Source organism: Nasonia vitripennis, chromosome 3 (genome assembly GCF_009193385.2).
Source record: "Nasonia vitripennis strain AsymCx chromosome 3, Nvit_psr_1.1, whole genome shotgun sequence".
Taxonomy (NCBI): Eukaryota; Metazoa; Arthropoda; class Insecta; order Hymenoptera; family Pteromalidae; genus Nasonia; species Nasonia vitripennis.
Genome location: NC_045759.1, coordinates 2,702,040 through 2,724,564, shown reverse-complemented (window position 1 = coordinate 2,724,564; position 22,525 = coordinate 2,702,040). Strand labels below are relative to the sequence as shown.

At 43.3% G+C, this 22,525-nt stretch overlaps 3 protein-coding genes across 7 annotated transcripts in view; 2 read left to right on the top strand and 1 right to left on the bottom strand.

Annotated features, from left to right (window-relative positions):
- Positions 1–22,525, bottom strand: part of LOC100122861 (protein Wnt-1) — a 47,919-nt gene that overhangs the window by 12,828 nt on the left and 12,566 nt on the right. Inside the window, exon 1 of one of the 3 annotated variants that reach the window (XM_031926823.2) lies at positions 117–137. The exons of the other annotated variants lie outside the window; for them this stretch is intronic. The gene's annotated coding sequence lies outside the window, so the exon portion shown is untranslated. Of the gene's footprint in view, positions 1–116; positions 138–22,525 lie in introns of those variants that run through there. 3 annotated transcript variants of the gene reach the window in all.
- LOC103315671 lies at positions 4,843–6,238 on the top strand. The gene is made up of 3 exons (XM_008205741.3): positions 4,843–5,657; positions 5,735–5,932; positions 5,999–6,238. Exons 1-3 carry the CDS (start codon positions 5,567–5,569, stop codon positions 6,058–6,060), a joined length of 351 nt encoding a protein of 116 aa, XP_008203963.1. The 5' UTR covers positions 4,843–5,566; the 3' UTR covers positions 6,061–6,238.
- LOC103315672 lies at positions 8,742–10,571 on the top strand. Of its 3 annotated transcripts, none has more exons than XM_031926829.2 (4): positions 8,742–9,188; positions 9,555–9,680; positions 9,954–10,022; positions 10,387–10,571. In XM_031926829.2, the coding sequence occupies exons 1-4, from the start codon at positions 9,128–9,130 to the stop codon at positions 10,467–10,469; spliced, it is 339 nt and encodes a 112-aa protein (XP_031782689.1). In that variant the 5' UTR covers positions 8,742–9,127; the 3' UTR covers positions 10,470–10,571. The 3 variants fall into 3 exon arrangements, with proteins under 3 accessions (XP_031782689.1, XP_031782688.1, XP_031782687.1); XM_031926828.2 differs by having other exon boundaries at positions 9,897–10,022; XM_031926827.2 differs by having other exon boundaries at positions 9,867–10,022.

The window sequence follows — 22,525 nt, the reverse complement described above, 5'->3', positions numbered from 1 at the left end:
ATATATATATATATATATATATATATATATATATATATATATATATATATATATATATATATATATATATATATATATATATATATATATATATATATATATATATATATATATACCTTCGTCAGCATCAGCCCCGGCTGAATTTAACGAGCGTCGATATATTCGCTCGCGCGATGCGTCATCCTCCTGCTGCTGCGGCCCTGGCGAAAAAAAGCGAGTAGCAGCCGTGTTGGAGCAGCCAATTTGCGTTAATGACCTATTTCGGTGCGGCGGCGGCGGCGGCGGCTTCCGAGGTGAGGCAATCAAGGCGTCGGCCTATCGGGGCGTAACTCGCGCGGGATTAAAATAGGGCTAGCTTACTCGCTCCTTATTTCTTCGATCCCCTTTTCTCCGGCGTGATTTCTTTTTTTTTTTTTTGCCTTTTTCGGCTGATCGGCTTTGTTCCTAGAGAGATGGCGATTGGGGAATTTTCCTCGGCTGGCTCGTGGCTGATAAGCAGATGGAGTCGAGGTATATACTTGGCCCGATGCTCGGAACGAAGTTATGAACTGTATAGGGAAGGAATGTGAAGGGAAGATATTTCATTTAAATGTCGTTCAAGAACGATGCCATTATATATAATATAATACTCTCGTGTACAGCACACCGCAATTATAGTTGTCAATCTGTACGCTATATCTCTCGGCGGCGCATTAAAATCCAATCGCGATGTAATTAGACGCCTGATAATAGCCTTAATACAATCTTATTGCTCAATAAACAACAATTTGTCGAAAACCAGTATATATCATACAAGAATCTCGTCTCACCGCGTCACAATCGAGCGCTGTGTGTTGAGTCGCTCGCCCGCGGGGGCATCAAAGAGTTCTCGGCCGATAGCATCTCTGAATCGGCGGACGAAAAAGAGTAAGTCCGGAGGCGGCGTCGTTTATTTGCCACACGTGTCGCGCGCGGACGCCGGTCGCTTTGATTCAACGCCGAGTATGATAATTACCGCCCACGCGCGTGTAGTAGTGACTAAGCCGCTCCCTCTGATGCCTGTGTCTTGGGGAGAAGACGCGTCGCTGGGAATTACTTTTTCGAGCTGACGGTTGTTTATTCAATGATGATTTTATGCAAAAGTACGCCGATGCTGAGTTATATGCCTCTAAAACGAGGTTGAACGCTGTACACCGATGCATACGAGTATATGCAACAGTACACAGAACGTTTTCTCCAAGTACTAATAACCTCGCGCCGCAAACTCTTTGAGAATAACTCATTGCAAAATGACTCTATAACTGACACTAATGGCAAATTTTTCTTTCACCGTTGAGAAAAGAGATTCACATAACGCTTTCGAAACATAAACAATCATCAATTTGACGAATCGACAAAAGCGCGCCTGTAATCTTCGCAATAACGATTCAAAACTCACGGCCAATAAACCAGCGGTTTTATAGACGCCTTATGAATATTTTCGCGCCGTAATGTAGGAACGCGATTACAAGCCTTTGAAATTTTTCGCGAGAGAGGCAGAGGCTTGTAACACCGTATACGCCTCTTATAAACTTTCATCGCTCACTCGATCGGTGTCGAACGAGACGATAAAGACGTCGGTCGGTCCAATGCTGCAGATAATTCTCATAGGCTTTTGACGTGTACCGGGTCTCTCTATAGCGCGCGACGACTCTATCGGTTATTTACAGCGGACGTTTACGGCTGCGGCCTTTTAACGTTTAATAAACTTTCGATCGTCGCGAGCTTTTCTCGGAAGATCGCCGGAGAATTTTTGAATTATATTTTCCTGTTTTGATTTACGATTGGCGTTTCTCTTTTCGCGCGCTACCGTTATAATTTTCGAGCTTTATGTTTTTCAAGTATAAATTCAAAGACTTCTGAGCCTGTAAACAGCGCGTAAAGCAAAATCAGACAAGAAAAGGTGCTCGGCGATAAGAAAAGCGATCGAAGTTCGGCAAAAGCTTGGAATTTAACGAGAGAGCCGTGGTAAAGTTTCAACTTTACGATCTTATATAGCAGCAAGCTGTATACACGGGAAAAAGGCTGGGCACTCCCCCGCAGACAGCTAACAAAGGACTTATACATAGACACTCGTGGATTCTTATCTTTACGCATCTTTAGGGCTCGGCTTTATCGCTGGAAAATCGACTGGTGTCTCGGTTAAATACACCCCTAAAGAGCTTAAAGGCTTAGGAATATCTGTTTTATGGCTCTCAACCCCTTTTAAGGGCTTTATCGCAACAAAGAGAATTTCTCGTCTCGGCCCGCGGCTCTTTTTGCGCGACGCGCGGAGGCGAGGCGCTCTCGCCTGCAGCGAATTTATTATTCACGGGGCCTAATATAACATTTCAGCTACTCTAATTTTCGCGAAGCTCTGTGCACACGATTTTACATCGGCGAATGTGTTTTTCCCCGCGCATAAGCCGAACGACAGCTATCGCGAAAAATCGATTAATCAGCACCTGCCTCGCGAGCGAAAAGAGAACGCGAGAAACGAAAGCTCCCGATAAGCGCTGTTTGCTCGGCAGTAAATTTGCTCCTTTCTCTCAGCTCCGCGAGCGATAATTTTTAAAAGGCGCAAGGCTGCGCGACGCTTTGAATGACAGAACTGTTTACGCCCGCGGAGTAACGAATCCGAACAAATGAAAATTAATTGCGAACGAGTGTTCGGCTCTGATTTACAAGCTATGAACGAGCGCGGAATGATATTCGAGGGTAATTATGTATGCGATTATTTTAAGTGATCGGCTTCTTAAATTCGAAGTTGACAAGTAAACCAAACGATCGCACGGATTCATTTTTTTTTTTTTTTTTTTGCAAAAATGGAAAGCCCAAGCTCAATCACGCAAAGTACAGCACATCCACTGCACACCAGCCTTATTAGACCCCGGAAAAAGCTCGCGCGACTCAATTCACCGGAAAATCTCACCCAGGCTCTCTCCAACGATTAGGCTGAAGGATGTCCGATTAGCCGAGTCAGCCGCAGCAGCTCTTTAAACACTCCTGCCTTTTTCTCGCTTTGTTTTTGCGCGCCTAGTCGTCGGCCTCTACTGCACACTGCTGCTGATTAATTTCCAACCGATGGGGGGAAGGTGTATTAAGATCCAGGGATATTCGGCGCAGATGCTGCGCGTGGCACCCGCGACTTTTCAATTTAGCCGAGGCTGTATTTTACGTTTATACGTAAAAGTTCAGCCGCGATCATTCGTTTGTCTGGAAGAGAGAGCCTTGTTTATTATAGGCTTTCGCGTTGCTCGAAATCGTTTGCGCAATTAAATGTTCCGATATCGCTAAAACTCGAACAGCGACTAATACAATTTAACTCGTCGGACGAAGCAACAGGGAAAAGTCCATCGCGTAAAATCGTTCGGGCGATAGAGAAAAGCCCGTAACGATCGGTAAAAGGCAATTTCGCGCGTCTCATTTCTCGAAAGCTCCCTCTCTCCGCCTCTATAAGTACAGCGATACCGTACCATACCTATACACGTATATAGGTATACAGAATCTCTCGCGCTTTTACGATTCGAAAGCGCCGCGTTTTATTATACCCAGAGCCCAGCTCTCGTCGGTACATTTCAAAGGCCAAGGTGAAGCTGCGCTAAAGGTTAGTTTAACGCGGCATCTCGCACTCCTCGCAATATTCTCGCGCGATCGACTCTATCAACGCCAGTGTAATTTACGACGACGTGTGAATTCAATTAAACGCTCGCCGGGAGAGTTTGAGACGAGGAAAATTTATGCGGACGCGTGTGTGTGTGTGCGTGCGGTTCGGAGATCGACGAGTTCGAGTTTTCTATTTGAATTTCCCGCGCCCGAGTTTCGAGGCGCCTCGATGCGGGGATGTATCGAGGTTGCTGGGTTTGTGGTGGATGTGCGCTCTGGAGATTTATGGGGGAGACGCTCGAGGAATTCACTCATTTGGTTTTTGCTATCTGTTGGGATGCTGGCTTAGTTTTTTCTTCGGAGAGCATACTTACGCGAAAAGCTCCCTTTACTGTAAATGTCTATGATGTACTCACCTGAAACAAAAAAGAAAAATTATTGCATTAACAAAGTGTATTAATAACATCTATGAAAGTTGTAACTAGCGTTAAAACATAAGAAAGAAAACTGCCACTTGAAGTTTAAATATAATACGTGTGTTGACTACGTTAAAGTCGTTAAAAATAGATTGTCACACCATGAGAGTAATTACGCGCGCGCCAAAAATGTCCTCGTGTCAGCTAACAAATTAGCCAGGAATTCTTCAAAGTACCCTTGTTCCTCGCCCAACTGGCACATATTTCTCTTCTCCGTTTCTTTTTTTTTCACATAGCCCTTTCATATTTCCCTCTTTCCTTTTAAAGCCCGCGCGCTTTCGAGCCAATTTGTTAAAATTCATATAGCTTTAAAAAAGTTGAAACTGACTCACAAAAGACAAATGAAATTCCTGTAAATTAACAAGAATCATTTATCCTGGCACACACTGCACTCCTCAGTTTACGCACTCTCCGCCATAAAGTACAGGAAGCGACTTATAAATAAAGTCCACTCCAGTATGCAGTGTACGCGCTGCAGAAGAAGCTTTATGAGAGCCGCCGCCGACCTCGTCCCGACAGATTAAAATTGATTCGCTGTTTTGAGATGTCGCGGATACCTCGGCGGCGCGAGTTAACTCGACCCTTTTACCCGCTTTTCGTCAAAGTCCGCTGGGAGCTTTATAGTCGTCCAGATGGGCAGCAATATTTATCTGGATTTTTCGCGGGAGTAGTAAGTCAAAGGACAAACTTTTCTCCCTGAATTGATGGTGTTATGGGGTTGGGGTTATTTTTCCTGTTACTAAATTTGCCGAGTCGACGATTATAATTTTATATAGGAATGTGTCTGGGCATCTTACGAAAATGGTAACGATCTGCGGAAGCACTAAAAGCAGAAACAATTCAGAATAATGATTCGGAGAAACCGAGCGTTAGCGGGCAGCCAGACGGTTAGAAGAACGAGAAAAAGTAAAAAATCATGTCGATAAAGCCCTTGACAGTGTCCTTTGCAAAAAAGAATTTAAGCCCCAATTTTCGCTTACATCCGCAAGACCTCCGTGAAGTCTGCCGGTTCTGTCCTCCGTGTGATTCTCGTCTCGCCGGTTAATCGCTGCAGAAGCAGCAGCAGTTGCTCATTCCTGCGCTTCCAAAAATACTGGAGATTTAAGTCAACGTCGACGAGATACTCGCGGAATTATATGGCTACTCAAATCGTAACGAGTGTAATGTTTGTGTTTGTCTGCGAAATAGTTAGCTTCACTTTCCATTTTTTTCCTTCATTTATTCGTTTTATAAATCGAATTGATATATTAATGTTACAGTATCATAATGTATCGTGAGTAAATAAAATTGAGAATATTTTTATTATTATCGAGTGCAGTACACAGTCGAGGCATTATATGTAAGACCGGGTTTTACAACCAATAAAATTTGACTGCTACACCTCTGATAACATCAATCGTTTCTTCAAAAGTTAATTGTATAAAGTCAGTGAGCTCTGAGCAACTGATCAGTAGATTTTTAAATGGTTTTATAAAACTAGCCCAATCATGAAGCATACCCTGATGTATTATTTCTTGATATTATTTTTGTTCAAAGAGGCCGTTGGAAAGTGTGATGTTTACGAACAAATTTTGAATGGTTATATAATTTTCTTTAAAACGATATTCTTTAATTCATTCAATTTCAATTTACAACTGATTGAATTGCTGCAACAGGTACTACTAACTTTGTTACGCAATTGTGGAAGAATTTAACGAACAGCGATTGTCAGAAAAAGTGCAAAGATAATGATGTGTCAAAAGAAGAGCCAACGAGCGAAGAATCTACAGAAAGTACACAAGAACGATATAATCAAACGCTTGGCATAGAATGTATTCCACGAGCAAAAGCTCCAAAGGTTCTCACAGCTGAAAGTAAGCACAATAACATTTCTTTCGCATCATGCATTATAATGTAATAATATTATTAACTTCTTTCAGAGTCCTGGGGTACATACATCTCTCAATGGCAGTATGACCATTGTATGATTGCATCGATTTGAATAGACACCGACGTTCATTAGACTATTATTATTAATAAAGAATTGTAATGAATTTAAATAAAAGTATGTTGTGACATTCGAAGTCAAAAATTTTTTATTTAATAGTTTAAGAATCAATTAATCAAACAATAAAACAAATTCTCACAAGTTTTATAATCATAACTTGATAAATCTGCTCGTAAATAGCATTGACTTTATGTTGGTTGTAAATACTATCTTTTTATTATTCTTGCATCACTTGTATATTAATTGAAACTTCAAAAGTTATCATTTATTATTTTCATGCAATATCTCGCTTCGACAAGTGCTTCACTCAGTTAAGATTTCTACCTGTAGCTTTGTAACGCTCGATATCATGAACTACCCAATAATTTATATCGTTATTACATTAGCAATTATTCAAGAAATACAGAGTATTTTTTTCGAAATATACGGTTAGAATGACTTATTATCCTAGAATAAAGACAAAATAATTTATTCACATTGAAACTTGTACCGAACTGCAATTACATGATTTTCAGCGGGAATGCTCCTGTGGGACAGGTTTTTCGGAACGTTTGAATGTCCGAAGAAAAAACAACAAAGGTTGGAGACTCAGGAGAAAATTCGCCAGGAGGAAGCAGAACGACAAAGACAACAGCAGATCTTATGGCAACAGCAAGAGGCTCAAAAGCAACGAATTAGACAACAGCAAGAAGCAGAAGCAATACAATTCCAGCTTCAGCAGCAAGAGTCAGAAAGGATACGATTACAGCAAGAGGCAGAAAGGCTGAGACAACAGGAAGAATCAGAAAGGCTACGACAACAACAGGAATCAGAAAGGCTACGCTTACAGCAAGAACGAATAAATTTCATACGACAGTGGTCCCAACTAAACCGAGTAAAAACTGTATCAAACCTGAATTTTGAAGAATATTTGGATAGATTTGCCAAAATAACGAAGTTTAAACAACAGCAAAAGTTATATCTATTGGAAGAGCAACGCAAAGTGAATGAAAGTCTTGGTATCAGGTGCGTTGCGCATGTCAAACAACTAGATCTTTATGAAGAGAGTAAGTATTTTCTGCTACTTAAATTTAGAAAAACTTGTTTGCTCAAATCATTACTCAACATGTTCATTGATTTACAGATGCATGGTACAAGTACCTTTATAATTGGCAGTACGATTATTGTATGATAGCATCGATTTAGCATTAATTATTGAATATTGTAAAAGAAGCAAATGAAACCATAATTGTATTGCCGTAAATAAATGGGATGATTAAGAATATGCATTCAAAGTATTTCAAGTGATTTTTATAGAAATACAAAAAATTATTATTATCGCTGCATACAGAAAAAAACATAAATATTCTTATTTTTCTTTTCCAACATATTTATAGAGATCCTTGCTCTTTTCTTAATCTTATCATTTTCAAGCGTCTACAGTGACTTTTACGACGCCCCTTTCAGCTGGTCGAGAATTGAGACATTAAGTGTCAAAGTTTTTACTGCCGATAAAATTTGATCTCTTGTAATAACGCATTATATTTATGGAGTATAAATAATTTAAAAATCAATTTTATATATTCTCAATGTTCGAAGATCACTTTCAGTACTCCTGCCTCTGCAACCTCGACAACCGCAGTCAGAGAAACTCGAATCATGAAATCAACGTTATATTTTGCGCTCATCAGTTTTCTTCTGTGTATCCATGACAGTGTCGCCATAAAACGATGTAAAGTTACAACTTAATTGATGAAAACTTTAATGAATATTCACTTAAGCCATTTTATATTTTTAGTAAATTATAATCTAAATTATAATCAAAATTTCAACTTGGGGATTGGGCTGGGCGTCGCATGCACGTACACAACATCCAGTCCTGACGACGTCAATGGTAAGATTTGGGCACAAATATCGAAATTCTATTGCCAAGCAATTATTTCTATACAGTCCGTGATAATGATTGTCCGTGCACAGGAACATGGGAAGACTACATTTTCAACTGGCCCTATCAGGATTGCATGTTTTCGTTAAAGGACCGACGAACATAAAATGACTCGAAAAAATAAATTATTATTGATTATTGTATTAAAATAAAAAGAATCTTCATGAAACGATAGCATAATTCGGAGCACGACTATAGTTTTAAAAGAGAGCAAAAACCATATATCGCATGATTCATTGGAGCGCGGGGCAGTTTAGTATCAATAAACGCTTGAAAAACGTGTTCTCTCATTTTCCCCTAAAACTCTCCCTCTTTCTCCGTCCCTCTTCATTCCCGGAATCCATACACAGCCGAGAACAATAAAGCAGATCCTTTGTTACACACGTACGACGATAAACGCAAAGGCGTTGCGTCGAGCGTCGCATCGAGAGACAGAAGAAAAAAGAGAGAGACGCGCCGCCGATAAACGGGCTTTTACGATTTTTTTCCCAAGCTCGCGCGTGTATGCGCATCGGCTGAAAAGCCTCGGCGTTTTCCCTTTCTCCCGCAGATTACGACTCCACGTGTCCAATCGCTTTTACGATTGCCGTGAGCGCGTTCGGCAATGGACATCGCTCGCGAGAGACCGTTATAATGCATCTCTCTCGCGCCTCTTTTACCATCGATAAAACTCGATTACGCACACGCGCGCGCGCGCTTTTACGGCTTTTCCACGTAGGATAACGGACTTTTTAGGGATACTCGCAGTTGTTTCGAACAGTCGGACTTTCTACTTTCATATATGGAGCTTTTTTTGTTAGAACGAATTTAACGATATACTTCGAACGCGCATGTAGATGATAACGTTTTCTTCATAAAGAAATCTTCATTCTTGAAAGAGTAAAGTGCGATGAGTTAGGTTTTGCGCATAGTTAACCTTGCAGCTGAGTCAACCGGAAGTGTGATTAATTTCCAATACTTATAGTTTTCGTTTGACAAAACCATGCCTGAAACTTCAAAGATAACGACAAAATATGTATCAGCACGCGCAGTCGATTCTATTCTTCATATTTCCTGTTGCATCGTGCATTGTTTGTAGCACTATATAAAGTTCTGCAGCTCGATGTTGGTATTAGTCGCTCCATTCCAAAGCTCAAAATGAAGCTCCTTTTTGTCATCTTTGCTTTTGTTGTTCTAGTGTCGTTCTATGAAAGTGAAGGTTAGTTTTTCGATCCAACAATAGTACATTACGATACGTGTGACTTAAATGGTTCTTTTTTACACGGCGCTAAGCGCCGTGTAAAACTGAACCATTTAAGTCAAGAGTATCGTATAAAATTTTATAGCACAGACTGCTAAAATCCGCAAGTCTCGCCTATTCGTGACTAAAGTAGTCCTTATTTGCACCGTGAGGTTAGCGCACGAGCGTAGCGAGTGTGATAGACACGGTGCAAAAAAGGACTACTTTTAGTCACAGATAGGCGTGACTTAACAGCGGATTTTAGCCACACTGTGCTATAAAAGTATTTTTATAGTATCAGTTTCAAACTTTATTTAATTTTTCTGCATTAATTTGTTCTTCAAGCGGCATCCACAAATCAAGCATTTATCGACGCTATCATCAGAGGCACAATCGAAGATTTGCGTCAATCTTATAACGATTTGAAAGCATACAATGATGCCCGGGAGGCGCAAATATATAGTAAACCAGGTAAATTATAAAAAATTATCATTTCTAAGAAAAGTCCATATATCAATGTTGAACGATAAATTTTTGTATGTAAAAAATCTCAAGGTTAAATTTAAATAAAACAACTAATAGTGTTTTTTTTAAATTACTGAAAAATAGTATATGTGATCATTACAATAAAATATAGTACTTTTGGTTCTCCTATAGTACGAAAAAACTTTTTTTTCGCTAATAAAGTAATAAGACGCCCATTCTACCCTCAAAATTATCGTGCTCGTTGCTATTGTACTTCAGAAAACGCTACAACGTCACCTCTGCCAGCGACAATAACACCAGGTGTAAATAAACCTTCGGCCAATCAAGGTACGACCTGCAGTTATTCTATTACATACTTATTAATTATTTAAATGAATATATCACTATGAATATTATCTAATCTCATTTTTGATGGTTAATTGCTAATTTTTTAGTCAGAAAGATAAATTAAAACTATATCAAAAACCATCACTAAATTGAAAGAATGAGTTTCTTAACGCTTTCAATGATATTCATTTTTTCGTATAATGAATGAAAAAAAATTGTTATAATGTTATGCGTTAGAAAAATTAAAAGAAACCACGCTTTTATACATAAGTTTTCTATGTATTAGAGTAAAAATGGATACCTGTACTAATCACTAATGTTTTCTTTCCATACGTTTGAAATAAACCGTAACTTTACTTTCAAGATCCAGGCCTTTTACCAGGGAAGAAGGTTGAAGATAATACGTCTACAAAAACTGATGAAACTAACCCTACTTCTAAACAATAAATGGATAATTATACACTTAACGTCACGTTATAGCAGCAATAAATATCACAAACCGCACTGTACTTTTGAATGTATAAATTAAAATAATCCAAAGCAACAAAATCAATCATCTTCTCAATCCAAAGCAGTACCTCTACTCTCTCCACATCCAAAAAGCACATCTGAAATCTCGCAACCAGCCAACAATCGCAATACCAGTCACTCGCGATTTCTCTCCGCGTTTTCCACCCAAGTCAACCCCCTTTCGCAGCATCTCCCAACGGGCTTGTGCACACAGCCAGGGAAACATGGCTGATGGTGGAGGAACGCTGCAGCGCAACGAAAGCGCTCCATGTCGTGTTTCGCGGTGCAGCACAATGGGCTCTCCTCTCTCTCTCTCTCTCTCTCTCTCTCTCTCTCGCTCTACTCTCCCGGCGGCGTTCTTTGGACGCCCGCAGCTCTCGCCTGTATAGGTGTACATACATATATACATTGATACACAAGTGCTAATTAGCGCAAAGAGGGTTAGTTTAGCTAAGGGCGGAGCCTCGGCCTCGCGCGACCAATGCGCGCGTTTTCCGCATGGATGATGATGCTGCTGACGGTCCTTTCTCCGCAATCGTTCCTACCCCGTTACTACACATATGCATTAGCGGATTGTTTACCTTCGTTTACCTTGGCTTCTTGCCTCTCTGATTTATCGCGTTCGCTGCTTATCTACTGCGGAGTACACACCGGGTATTATACGTTGGCGGATGCGCAGGTGAGCATAGGAGGAAGGAGGTGAAAGTGGGTTATGCGTTGGGGAAGAAACGATGAAAATAGAGAGAAAAAAACTCGAGGAGGAGCAGAGCAAGATATCATGAATAGTATCAGGGGATTCATTGCCGCACGATGACGAACTCGAGCACTACATCGCGTATACTCGTGACGAGGAGGTATATATATATATATATATATATATATATATATATATATATATATATATATATATATATATATATATATATATATATATATATATATATATATATATATATATATATATATATATATATATATATATATATATATATATATATATATATATATATATATATATATATATATATATATATATACCTGCAAATGCAGCGGGTAATTTCAATGGAGACAGCGCACTCGACAGTCATTTCAGACGTAAAAGTAGAGCCGTCGAGAGGATGAGCAATCCAGGCTCCGAGTTACAAGAGCTCTTTGCGATATTCTGTTGGAAATCTGCTTTTTCTCGACCACATTTTTTTTCAAAACCCAGCAAAAATAAATCCTCATTGCACATAAGCCACGACCTCGTCACCCGCCAAGCAAACAAACCGCTCGCTCTAACGGACCCAGAAAAAGCGTATCACCCACTCCCACGCGACAAATCCTTCCTACCCTCTTTCCGCATTGTCCCATCGGGCTAGAAGAAGAGGAGACAAATCCTCGCATGCACACATCTTATCGGCCATCTCTGCAGCTCTCGCGAAACTTGTTATCAATCTCCTCGCTGCGCAGCACAACTCGACTCTACAGCTACCCTCTTCTCTCGCGTACGTGCATATAAACGAGGGTAGCGACGGGAGAGCGAGGCAAACAAACAAAAAACATAACACACAAACATAGAAATGCTAAGCGAGGGCATTCAGTCGCGGATTGTGCTCTGAATATTGCAGGAGCCATATTCATTTCCGAGATTGGAGAGCGACTCGCGAAAAGTGCCTTATCTGCGCTGGGCATCAGCTCTCTCTCTCTCTCTCTTGTGTATATACAAGGCTGAGGGAGAGGAAAACGCGGCCGGATGGATTTTTCACGCTGATAGGACGTGTCTTCTTTTGGCGCGACTTTTATATGTCTTTTGTGTTGCTTTTTTTTCTGAGGATTTTATACTGTAATATTCAGTGCGAAAGATTTGTGGCAAACTGATGAGAGGAAAGCGAACTTACCTGAAACAGATGAAAACATGTACGCTGTTAGGATTGTTAAACTTGAATTATTATTGTACAAAAAATCACTATTGTTATGACTGTGTATTTTCGCAGCTTTCCGTTATCTCTCTTGCCATCGATTTTCCCATCTCTCTCGGTCATTCATCTGCGCGTCTTGCCGTCTCGGCACCGTTTCCTATTACTGCGAGCTATACTTCGCCTTGATTAGGCCGGCCAAAGACGTGGCTCGACGGCAAAACACGGAGATAAAATTTTATGTAAACGAGTCGCCCCGAATTAGTATTTTTTATTACACCGAAAAAAAAACGTCTCAACCGAAATATGGCACATGTATTATTCATCATTTGTCAAGTAGTTGGCGAAGTATAAGGCTGAAAATTAAAAGAGCCATTTGTCGCACGAAGTCGGCTTATCGGCAATTTTTTCCGCGAACCGAACCAGATTCATCGCTTAAGCGGCTCCGCATTACAATAAAATGAGTCCGAAAATGACGGCTGCGGCAGCGGCGTTTCCTTTCTCGCGAGACTTTCAATTAAGCGAAGCGACGTTCCGCGATAGCGCCGAGCTCTCCCCTGGGATCTTGTCCCTCTCCGCGCGCCGGTAATGCACTCGGATTAAGCATTTTTGAAATAGCTATTTTTTGTATACGTTTTAATGTATCCGCCGAGTCGATTGGCCATGGATTCGCGGGTTTATCGATGAGAAGGTTTGAATTTTTGTTTATGCGAATTATTATTTATTTATACGAATATAAAAATGAAAACGTCAAGTCACTATGGATCTGCCAATTAGATGTAAAATGTTGTTCTCGAGAAGAAGGTACAGAACTTGTAAAAAGAAACTTTCGCTGTACAACATCAGAAGTACACAAATGACCGACGACAACGGGATTAGTTAAGAAAGAAGAAGAGCTTCGAAGTTGCCTGCAGCATCGCGACTCGTTAAAAAAATACAGCTACTCCTTGTTTGTTTCGACAATAATGGCCAAAGTTGAACGAGAGGCGAAACTGGATTAATTCCTTATATTCTTGCGCGGAAAAAGAAAAATCCAAGACGATCACTTAATTGTTTGTTGTTGTGCAATATTCAATCACCGATTGCAATAACTATTTCAAAACCAATCGCGGGCATAAATCCCAATGACAAAAAAAATTCCTCGTCGCGCGCACACCTTTCGCCAAACATGTTTACCACTGTTTACCCAACGACCGCAGTATCATCCTATTCACGAGTCACATCCTCTCTCTCTCTCTCTGTCTCTTCGTGGCTCTACGCAGATTTATTTATTTACCGGCTTATGTCGCCGCGGCAGGCGACAAGCCGCTATCCTAAATAATAAACGAAGCCCGGACGTGTGTATGCGTATGCAAAATTGAAGAGAGAGAGAGAGAGAGAGAGAGAGAGAGAGAGAGAGAGAGAGAGAGAGAGACGGGAAGCTCCATTGACAAAGGGGCCAGTGAGTCAGAGAGAGAGAGAGACAGAGAGACAGCAGTCATAAGTGCGAGAGCCAATCGACTTTACGCGCATCAGCTACACCTATACATTTGGCTTTCGCGCGGCTTTCCGAGTGAATAATGCACCATCGCGAGAGGCCAAATGGAAAGGCCCATCGTACGGGAAAGAGTAAATAAGCTGTTGCGCTATAACATTGCTCAATTTTTCGTTCGATGTGTATAACCTTGTCAACGGTGAAAATTACATCGTATACGCCCCTGGAAACAAAAGAACATCGCTCCGAGTCGCGCGATTGGTACATACGCTCGCATGAAAGCAGGGAATCAAGTAGGTACATGCCATACTCGTGGAGTCTCAATCCGTCGAGAGGCAGTAGTATAGCTCGTGGTACTCGTGTAAGAGAGAGAGAGAGGAGCTCGAGAGTCCGCTGAAAGGGTAGAGTGAGAGAGCAGCAGCTGGGGAGAGGAGTCGAGAGCCCCGAAGAAATCTCGAAAGCTGAGAGAGACGAGTGTAACGGAGCGAGGCTAACGTGGATTGTCAAGGATTTACGAAGTGATGCGCTTCTTGGAGTTAATTAGCGTCGCTGCTGCGCATTGCTTGTTTTCATCGATCGGTCGATCAAGCAAGCTCGTCTCTCCAAAAAATTGGGAATCCCCCAACGCGTTTCGGAATGAAAAAAAAAAAAAAAGCTCGAGGGACATGAAGCACCGTCGTATACACGCACATGGAGTAGGATCGGAGCTACAGGCTATTGGTTGGTGCTCGCGCAAAGGGGCACGGGTTTTCGAGAGCCATCCTGGCCTCGAACGCGCGCAAGGGTGGAGCGCTCGAGTGCAGTACTCTCGGCCGGCCCGCTGAGGAATAAACGGGCCCTGCTGCTGCTACTCTACACCTCTCGACGTGTTCGTTCTCGAGTGCGCGCTCGTTCGCGAGGAAAAGCTCGTTAGCAGGGTAGTTTCGCCATTTTCTCGATGGCTGATGTATATACGAAGCTTTGCGATCGTCGCATTTTTTCGAAATGAGTCTCGATGCTGAGAATCGGGAAACGAGTACGAGTGCGGATCGATGAGAAATTTTCAAAAAAGTACGTAAAACACACAGCGCGCCAAATTCGAAAATGTATAGTTAAGGATGTATAATGGAGCGAACATCCCGTCTCTCGATCGTCGGGAGACAAAGTCCAGCGTAACCGAGCACATTATCCTCTCTCTCTCTCTACTCGACGGAAATCACCTGTCCATAAAAGCCGTGAGTGCATCACAGGCGGCGCGTAAAACAACGTCGCGCGGCAATAAACTCACTCCCGTTTTCTCCCTTTTTCGAGACCGCGTCATTAAGCCTCCGTCCGTCTGTCTGTGCCTCTCTCTCTCTCTCTCTCTGTGATGAGGAATGAAAATTGTTTCTTGCGCGGTATACACCTTCTGCTCGTTCTTTTGTCGACTTTACCGCCTATGGGCGTCGAAATTAAAAGGACACTTATATCTGAGGCTATTTGAGGCGCAAAGTCGTTGCTGGCTTAGGTTAGTTTAAATTTTCTAATAAGTATCCAAATCCAGCCTCACGGCCTAAATTATTAAATTCAATCGTCGCGCGCCAATTGCCGCGCACACAGCCGTTTTCTCTTCGCGGCCACATGCTGGCCACAATAAACATCCGCAGCGGCCCAACTGCGCGGATTGATCTGGTGTGCGCGAGTACGGTATACAGCGCATAGCTCTAAATGGCCCTGGAGGGCAGGGAAAATAACGCGCGTATATGCTGTGTGGAGAGCAGCCAGCCCGAGGGCGCCTACTAACTTGTCCGTTAATATTAAAGCTCCTGTGGGGATTGCCGGACGCTCATATGTAGCCCTGTACTCGTATGTATATATATATATATATATATATATATATATATACACTGCGGAGTGAGAGGGTGCGACTGCCGCTGCAAGAAGTGCGATGAGGAGAGAGTGAGAGAGAGAGAGAGAGAGAGAGAGAGAACGAATCGACATTTTTGAGGATTTTTGAGTCGTATCGCTAATCCAATTAGTCTTGTTTCAGTCCAATAAGTTGGCGAATAAATGGGGAATACTCTTGGGATTCATTACTTCGTATGAGACGGCATCGATAAGGGGTGGGGTTTACACGGTGTGTAGGAGAATAAGATTGGATTTTAGATTTTACGCCTCGAGGGACAGGAGGGTGTACCTATATGCTTCTTCGAGAACGACGCCTTCCTTTAAGAGACCAGCATAAATAAATGTATCGAGTTACGTAATGTAACGAAGCGATTTTGAAAAATGTACCGCGACAGTCTGGATATTCGTAGAATTAAATGTTACACAGGCAGTTAAAGGCTGTTGGAAGACAAAACTTTCAGCTCCGCGCCATGCACTGCCTCTGGATTCCAGGGCTTCGACACAGCCAACAACGTACGATTCGCCGATAAATCCACCTCCGTTCGATATATAATCGAATTGACAAATGAAACCTCGTTAGCATCGCCTTACATAATCGAACATCGAGCCCGCCACAGCGATTAGATTACAGTGGCAAAGCGCGCTCATTTCCCGGAATCGCTAACCTCAATCACCGCAAGCGCGGAGTGCGCGCATAGGCAATTTAAAAAATCAGAAAATCCCGTCTACCGGCTCAAAGATGTGTGTACAAACCGCAGCTTTAGCCGTGGGTATCGATCTCTCGTGAACACGATACTACGACGTCGACAGCGGCCGTCACTACCTACGTAGCCTCCGACTAGCTCGTTCTTTTCTCTCTCTCACTCTCTCTCTCTCGGCGGGGGAAGCCATCCAGATTTTAAAGCGAGAGTGTAGCGTCCGGTTCCTTAAGCCCCCCCACGACGCGCGAGCTTCCCCGTGTCGTTCATTCGTATATGTATACGCCTGTGGTCACAGGTAAGCCAGCTCTTGTGTGCCTGTGTGTGTGTGTGTGTGCTAGCGACGATTCGACTTTTATGCGCTGATGGAAGCCGACGAGTCTGTCGCATTCTTGATGCTGAGGATTTTTTATAATGTATTGCCGCCGCAGTGCCGTGAGTTTAATTAGCATGTCGAACGTAATGAAGCGTCGTTTATAGCGAATTGATTAATTGATACTGTTATTCGATGTGCCATGGCTGAATTTTCCTAAATCAAGTTGAATTCGATCTACGAGATCAATAGGCTGGAAAAATCAATTTCACCGTTTTAATGCACCTCGGGCGTATAGATGCGGATAAGATAAACCTAATCCTACGAAGGGGGTTCATCAGAGCGTGCCCCTTTCTTCCAGAACATAAACCATGCCCGGTACCTCGTTTACCGATTTTTCCACAAAATTATTCGATTTCATACCGCATATTATACAATAACGAGAAGCAAGTGCACGAGTCGTATAAGCCAAAGTGCATAAAGAGAGAAGAGAGACGGGCAAAAGCCGTCATAAATTAGTTAGGGGGATTTTAAAAGCCCGCCTAATCCATCATAAATAACTTTGCACGCAGATGCATAAGCGTCTGCCTACTAGCTCCTTCTCTCTTTATTCCTGTCCCCTAAATTGTTTTGCGTTTTCTAATATACTTTTCTATTTTTATCCTATAGCATTGCAAAAGCAGCGCAGCGCATCCACCCTTTCGCTAGCGTCTCTTGTTTTTTCTCTCTCCTTATCTCCGCGTCTATATCTGCGCCTGCTTCCATCCCCTTCTGGCCGCGCGTATAATACGCAGTTTGCTCGCGCGCGCGAGAGAGAGAGAGAGAGAGCGCTCGGCCAGACTACTGCTGCTGCTTCTCGTTTCGCGTTCACCCTCCCTTTTCTACGGCGCCACTTTCCCCCCTTTTAATACACATAAACATGATTTTCGTTGTTCGTGCGCAACGAGACACCGTCTCTCTCTCTCTCTCTCGATTTCGAATTCTCGCGGGGTGAGCACCAGGCTGCATGCGGTTATACATGTATATTGTACGATAGGGAAGGGGGTAGGTATTTTTGATTTTAATTCGTAACCGAGACACTTTGAGGATGAACCTGCTGCGAAAATTGATTGACCTTCAGAAGGCACCAGGCGCACGGATGAAAGCAGCGACTGCTCGAGCGGCTCATAAACCGCGAGCTAAAGTGAAAAGACGAGCCAGAAGCAGACACGGAATACAGTGACAGAAACGAGGAGCGTTTGGAGACAATCGGAAATGAAATGGACGATGATGACACCCGACCGTCTTTCTCTCTCTCTCGCTGCATTATTAAGTAGTCGAGCCGCTGCAGCGAGAAACGGCTACGCGAAACTGAAACACGCTCAATTTTTCCCTGCTCATTAAGTAAAAAAATCTCATCCACGATCCAAACCTAATCTCGAGAGCGTCTCAATTAGGAAGAAAAAAAAAAAAAAAAGCCACAAGCCCCTGCGCGCGAAAGCCGCTCGTTTAATAAAAGAAAATACGCACTCGACTCCCATCGCATCGCCCCTTCGCATTATTCTTCCCATATACTACTCGCTCCTCTGTGTAGAACAACGCGTAGCAGCGGCATCCCTCTTTATACACACAGCCGAGAGTCTATATCCGCATCGGCGGGTAACTTTTGCGGCCGGTCGTCTCATTCCGCGCCATCGGCTCCGGTTTCCCGCCGTAAATTAGGCCCGGCTCTCTTAAGTAACGAGATCTCCGAAAAGTCTCGTGATATACACACGCGAGAATAGAGTATGGGGTATAGAGATCGGCAGTCGAGCTTTGGAGGGGTTTTACGGATTAAAACTACCCCGATGATCGTGTGTCGAAACAAAGCTCGCACTCTGCGAAACATTTTTTTAAGCTAATGAGTCGTCGTCGGCGTAGGAAACGCGTCGCGGGTGTAAAGCGAGAAGAATATATAGTATATATGTATATACACAATACTCGCCTTCCATACATGACAAATGGAGGCGTTTTACGTGTGGCTTACTTCTCTCTCTCTCTCTCTTCTTCTTCCTCTTTTCTCCCCGTTGCTGCAGTCGCGCGCGTGAAAGCCCCAGCCGCGGAGTTTCCGGGTTTCTCATTCAGACGGCTTTTGTGTCTCTCGCGGTTATTACCATGCGTGAATAGCGAGGCGATGTCCTGCGCGTCGTCGTCGTCGTCGTCGTCGCAGCCCTTCCTTGAACTACATTTCGAGCTTTTCTCTACTTCTGTCCGTTTGTTTCGGAGCTTTTTCAGCGCCCTTCGCGCGAATTAGCCTACGCGGAGAATTCGAGGAAATAGAATAGCGACATTCAGCCGGGGTAAACTGCTGGAAGACTCGGCTTTTCTTTCACGCCGAGTGCAATTTTTTACATTTTATCGCTGTTTATATATACGAGAGCTGTCGACGAGCGTGTCTTCTCGTTACGTTCGTCGCAGGAATGTGTAAACGCGTGTATACTTAAAGCGGGAGAATGAGGCTGGCTAACTGATAGTTTCAGGAGTTTATTATGAAAATTATATGGTCGTGTACGGAGGATTTTTGAAATAAAAGAAGCTGAAAGTGTGTGTACGAGGCTTGGAAATTGAATGATAAATGCCGTCACGCAAGGCTCGCGCGAGTCGTTACGATCTGATTTGCTATCTCTATACTCGGGTGTTTATGAAAATCCCAAGTGAGAATTCTCGAGCCTTTGTTACTGAAATTGTAGCACATCCTACGGATGTCATATCTATTCAAATGCGGTCGTAATTACCTCGCTGTCAATAAGGCACGTATATTAAAAATTCAAAAAATTCTCCCGCGCAAACAAAAAGGAAAAGTCGGAAAAGCCAAACTCCCGCGTAACGGACCGAGAGAGAGAGAGAGAGAGAGAGAGAGAGAGCGGAGATGAATAAGGGTCGAGACTGCAGCGGGAAAAAGAAGAGAGAAAGAGCTATATAAGCTATAGGGGTAGTTGCACTCGAGAGAACACGCTCGTCCGGGTGATCTATGAGCGTAGATAAACCACGCGTTCAACAAGTGTGTTTCGGAGATAGGACACACGCGATGCGGACTATCCCGCGCGTCGTCGCTTCGCTTTTTCGACGCTGTGCATATATTAATATATTACAATAATCATGCATTACTCTTTCTTAATTTTCGCTCCTGAAAAAATCAAAGCAAACATATCGCGTAATCTCGCGAAAACCCGCATAGATCCGCGCACAGATCGATGCCCTTACATCCTCGTCCCATCGCTTATCCTCGGAGATCAGCGAGATATACGCGGTTCGCATCGGAATCTCTATCTCGTGTATAAATCCGAGGCTCGTTTCGCGCTCGCGCCAATTCTTGTATGCGCGCGCGTAATCGCCGCAGTGCGGGACTTTGAATTATGGCGAGCGGCAAGTGCCTTGGCGATAATTCAATCCGAACGTCCAAACGTCGCGAGAGAGAGAGAGAGAGAGAGAGAGAGAGGAGTCCGCCAAGGAAGGATTTCTCATCTGTGTATGTGTATGTGTGTGTGTGTGGACGTAGACGAAACGGTTTCTCGTCTTGTTCTCTCCGCAGCTGCGCTGAGGATTTAGAGGGTTTGTGTATGTACACGAGCGAGCGGGGGTTGAGAGGAATGTTGATGTGGAATTGTTTTCTGAGGTTTACTTATGCCAGTCGATGTATTTCAAAGAATCACGCACGATATAATCGGGCCACCCAAACTTCCCTTAAACGCACCGAAAAACAAGCCGCAAAACCGCTCGACAAAAAGCTCCTCCGCTTCGGGTTCGCTCTTTCTTCCCGCGACGCAAAAATCATCGCTTTTTCTGCCAGCTCCCTCGCACACGCACACACACACACGGGCGCGCGCATACACACTCCTTTCGTCATTCATCCGATGAAGCAAACCGCAGAGAGCGAACGAACGAGAGAAAGGATCGACGCGAGGGAAACGATAAAGAATGAGCCAATTAGGAATATCGCGGAGAGGGATTTATACGTATACATACCCGGTTTTTGAGTGTATAATTCATTGTTTCGCAAATAGCGATGTTTTATCCTTCCGGAAAAACTTGGCCATTGTGAGCGCAATAATTGGGCCGCTGCAGTTCGCCCCATATTTTTCTCTCTCTCTCTCTCTCTGCTCTTTCTCCCGCGTTCGCTTCTGCGCTCCCTCGGGAGGATTTTTTTGTTTTCTGCATTATATATAAGCCTCTTATTATTCCGTCGGGCTGTTTTGACTTTCGCTGAAATTTTCCCCACACGCACAATCGTATATAACTCAGCGCGAGATTGATAAACTAACAATGACTATTGAAAAGTGTTCATAGTTTACAATTCATTGAAATTCGCTGAAGAAAATTGCGAAGCGCCACGAAGCGTCATGCCGACAGGTATCCATTCGTTCCTCACACCCTAATATGCACGATTCATCGCGCTTAGGCCGTCAAGCTTGGAAAAGTCATTTTCCTGCTCTCAAATAACACAACGAGAGATGCACTCGTGGGCCCCACAGCGCGACAACGAGATGATTAATGAATGTACGAGTCGAGCTGCGGCGGATATGATCGTCCTCGTGAACCCCTTGACTCCTCGAGGCGCCGAATCATAAGGATACAATATACATGTTCTGGTAGAGGACCTTTGCAGGCATTGTTCGGCTCTCGTCGACGAGGGATCGATGACTGATCGCTCTCGAGTCTCGATAAAGCGCCTATTAGCTCCGACTAAGTGAAAGAGAGTGTAGCTTTTTAATCCCCTTTTCGTGTCTATCAATTTTTCCTTCGGATAAGCTCGACGATGAAAAATTTCAATATAATCAAGCCGACACAGAAGAAAAACTCGCAGATTCTCCGCACGACTCGACTCTTTGGAAACTCTTTGACCTCTCGAGTCTCTCGTCTCAAAAAGGCGAGAAAAGGTGGCGAAATTCGTTTCTTTGCGCCGACTCTCTCGAGTACTCACTGCACCCATGCATACCTGCGCAGAAGAGTAAACGCTCGTGGACAGCATCAGTTTCTCTCGTGTCCGAGCCTCGGGCGAAGAGCAAAGTCGAGCGGATCCAAGGACAAAGGCGCGGCCGACTGTGTCACTTTTCTGCACAAAATAAGGGCCAAGTGGGCTACCGGCTGTGCTCTCGTTTTTTTTTTCCTTTTTTTTTCACTTCGCTCGACTTCTTCCGGCGCAGAGTCTTCTTATTATAGAAAAAATTCAGGTATCATTTCGACAGCCGATTTTATTGCTCGTTTAACGTTGAGCCGAATCCGGCGACACACCTCCATACCTGTAGCGGAACGAAGTCACCGAGGCGCGTCGGACGTCGATGTCGCGGACGGAAATCGACGAGCGGCTCCTTTTTTCTCTTCTTCTTCTTCTTCTTCTTCTTCTTCTCCGTGCGATGGCCTTCGGATGCCGAGGCCCTCGTCGGCTGAGGTCACGATGATGAGATGGTTTTTGAGAATTTCGCGGATATAGCCACTGCTAACGGTACGAGGTATCGTAATTGGCCTCCTCCGAGTCGTTGAGTTTTCGCGGTTTAAACAAATTAATAAATTACCGTAACGCTATAAACTATTAATGTATGCATAAACGAAAAAGCGTGTACTTGAGCCTCCATTACGGCTAAAAATCTGCACGCGCGTATAAAACACGGCATTAAAAGCAAGAAACGAGGAAACGAGCATCTGATTAAAAGGTAAAAACCATAATCGTCAATCCCCGTGTAAAAAAGCTTTCAAGGAAAAACACACGCACGCATTACCCCTTCAGC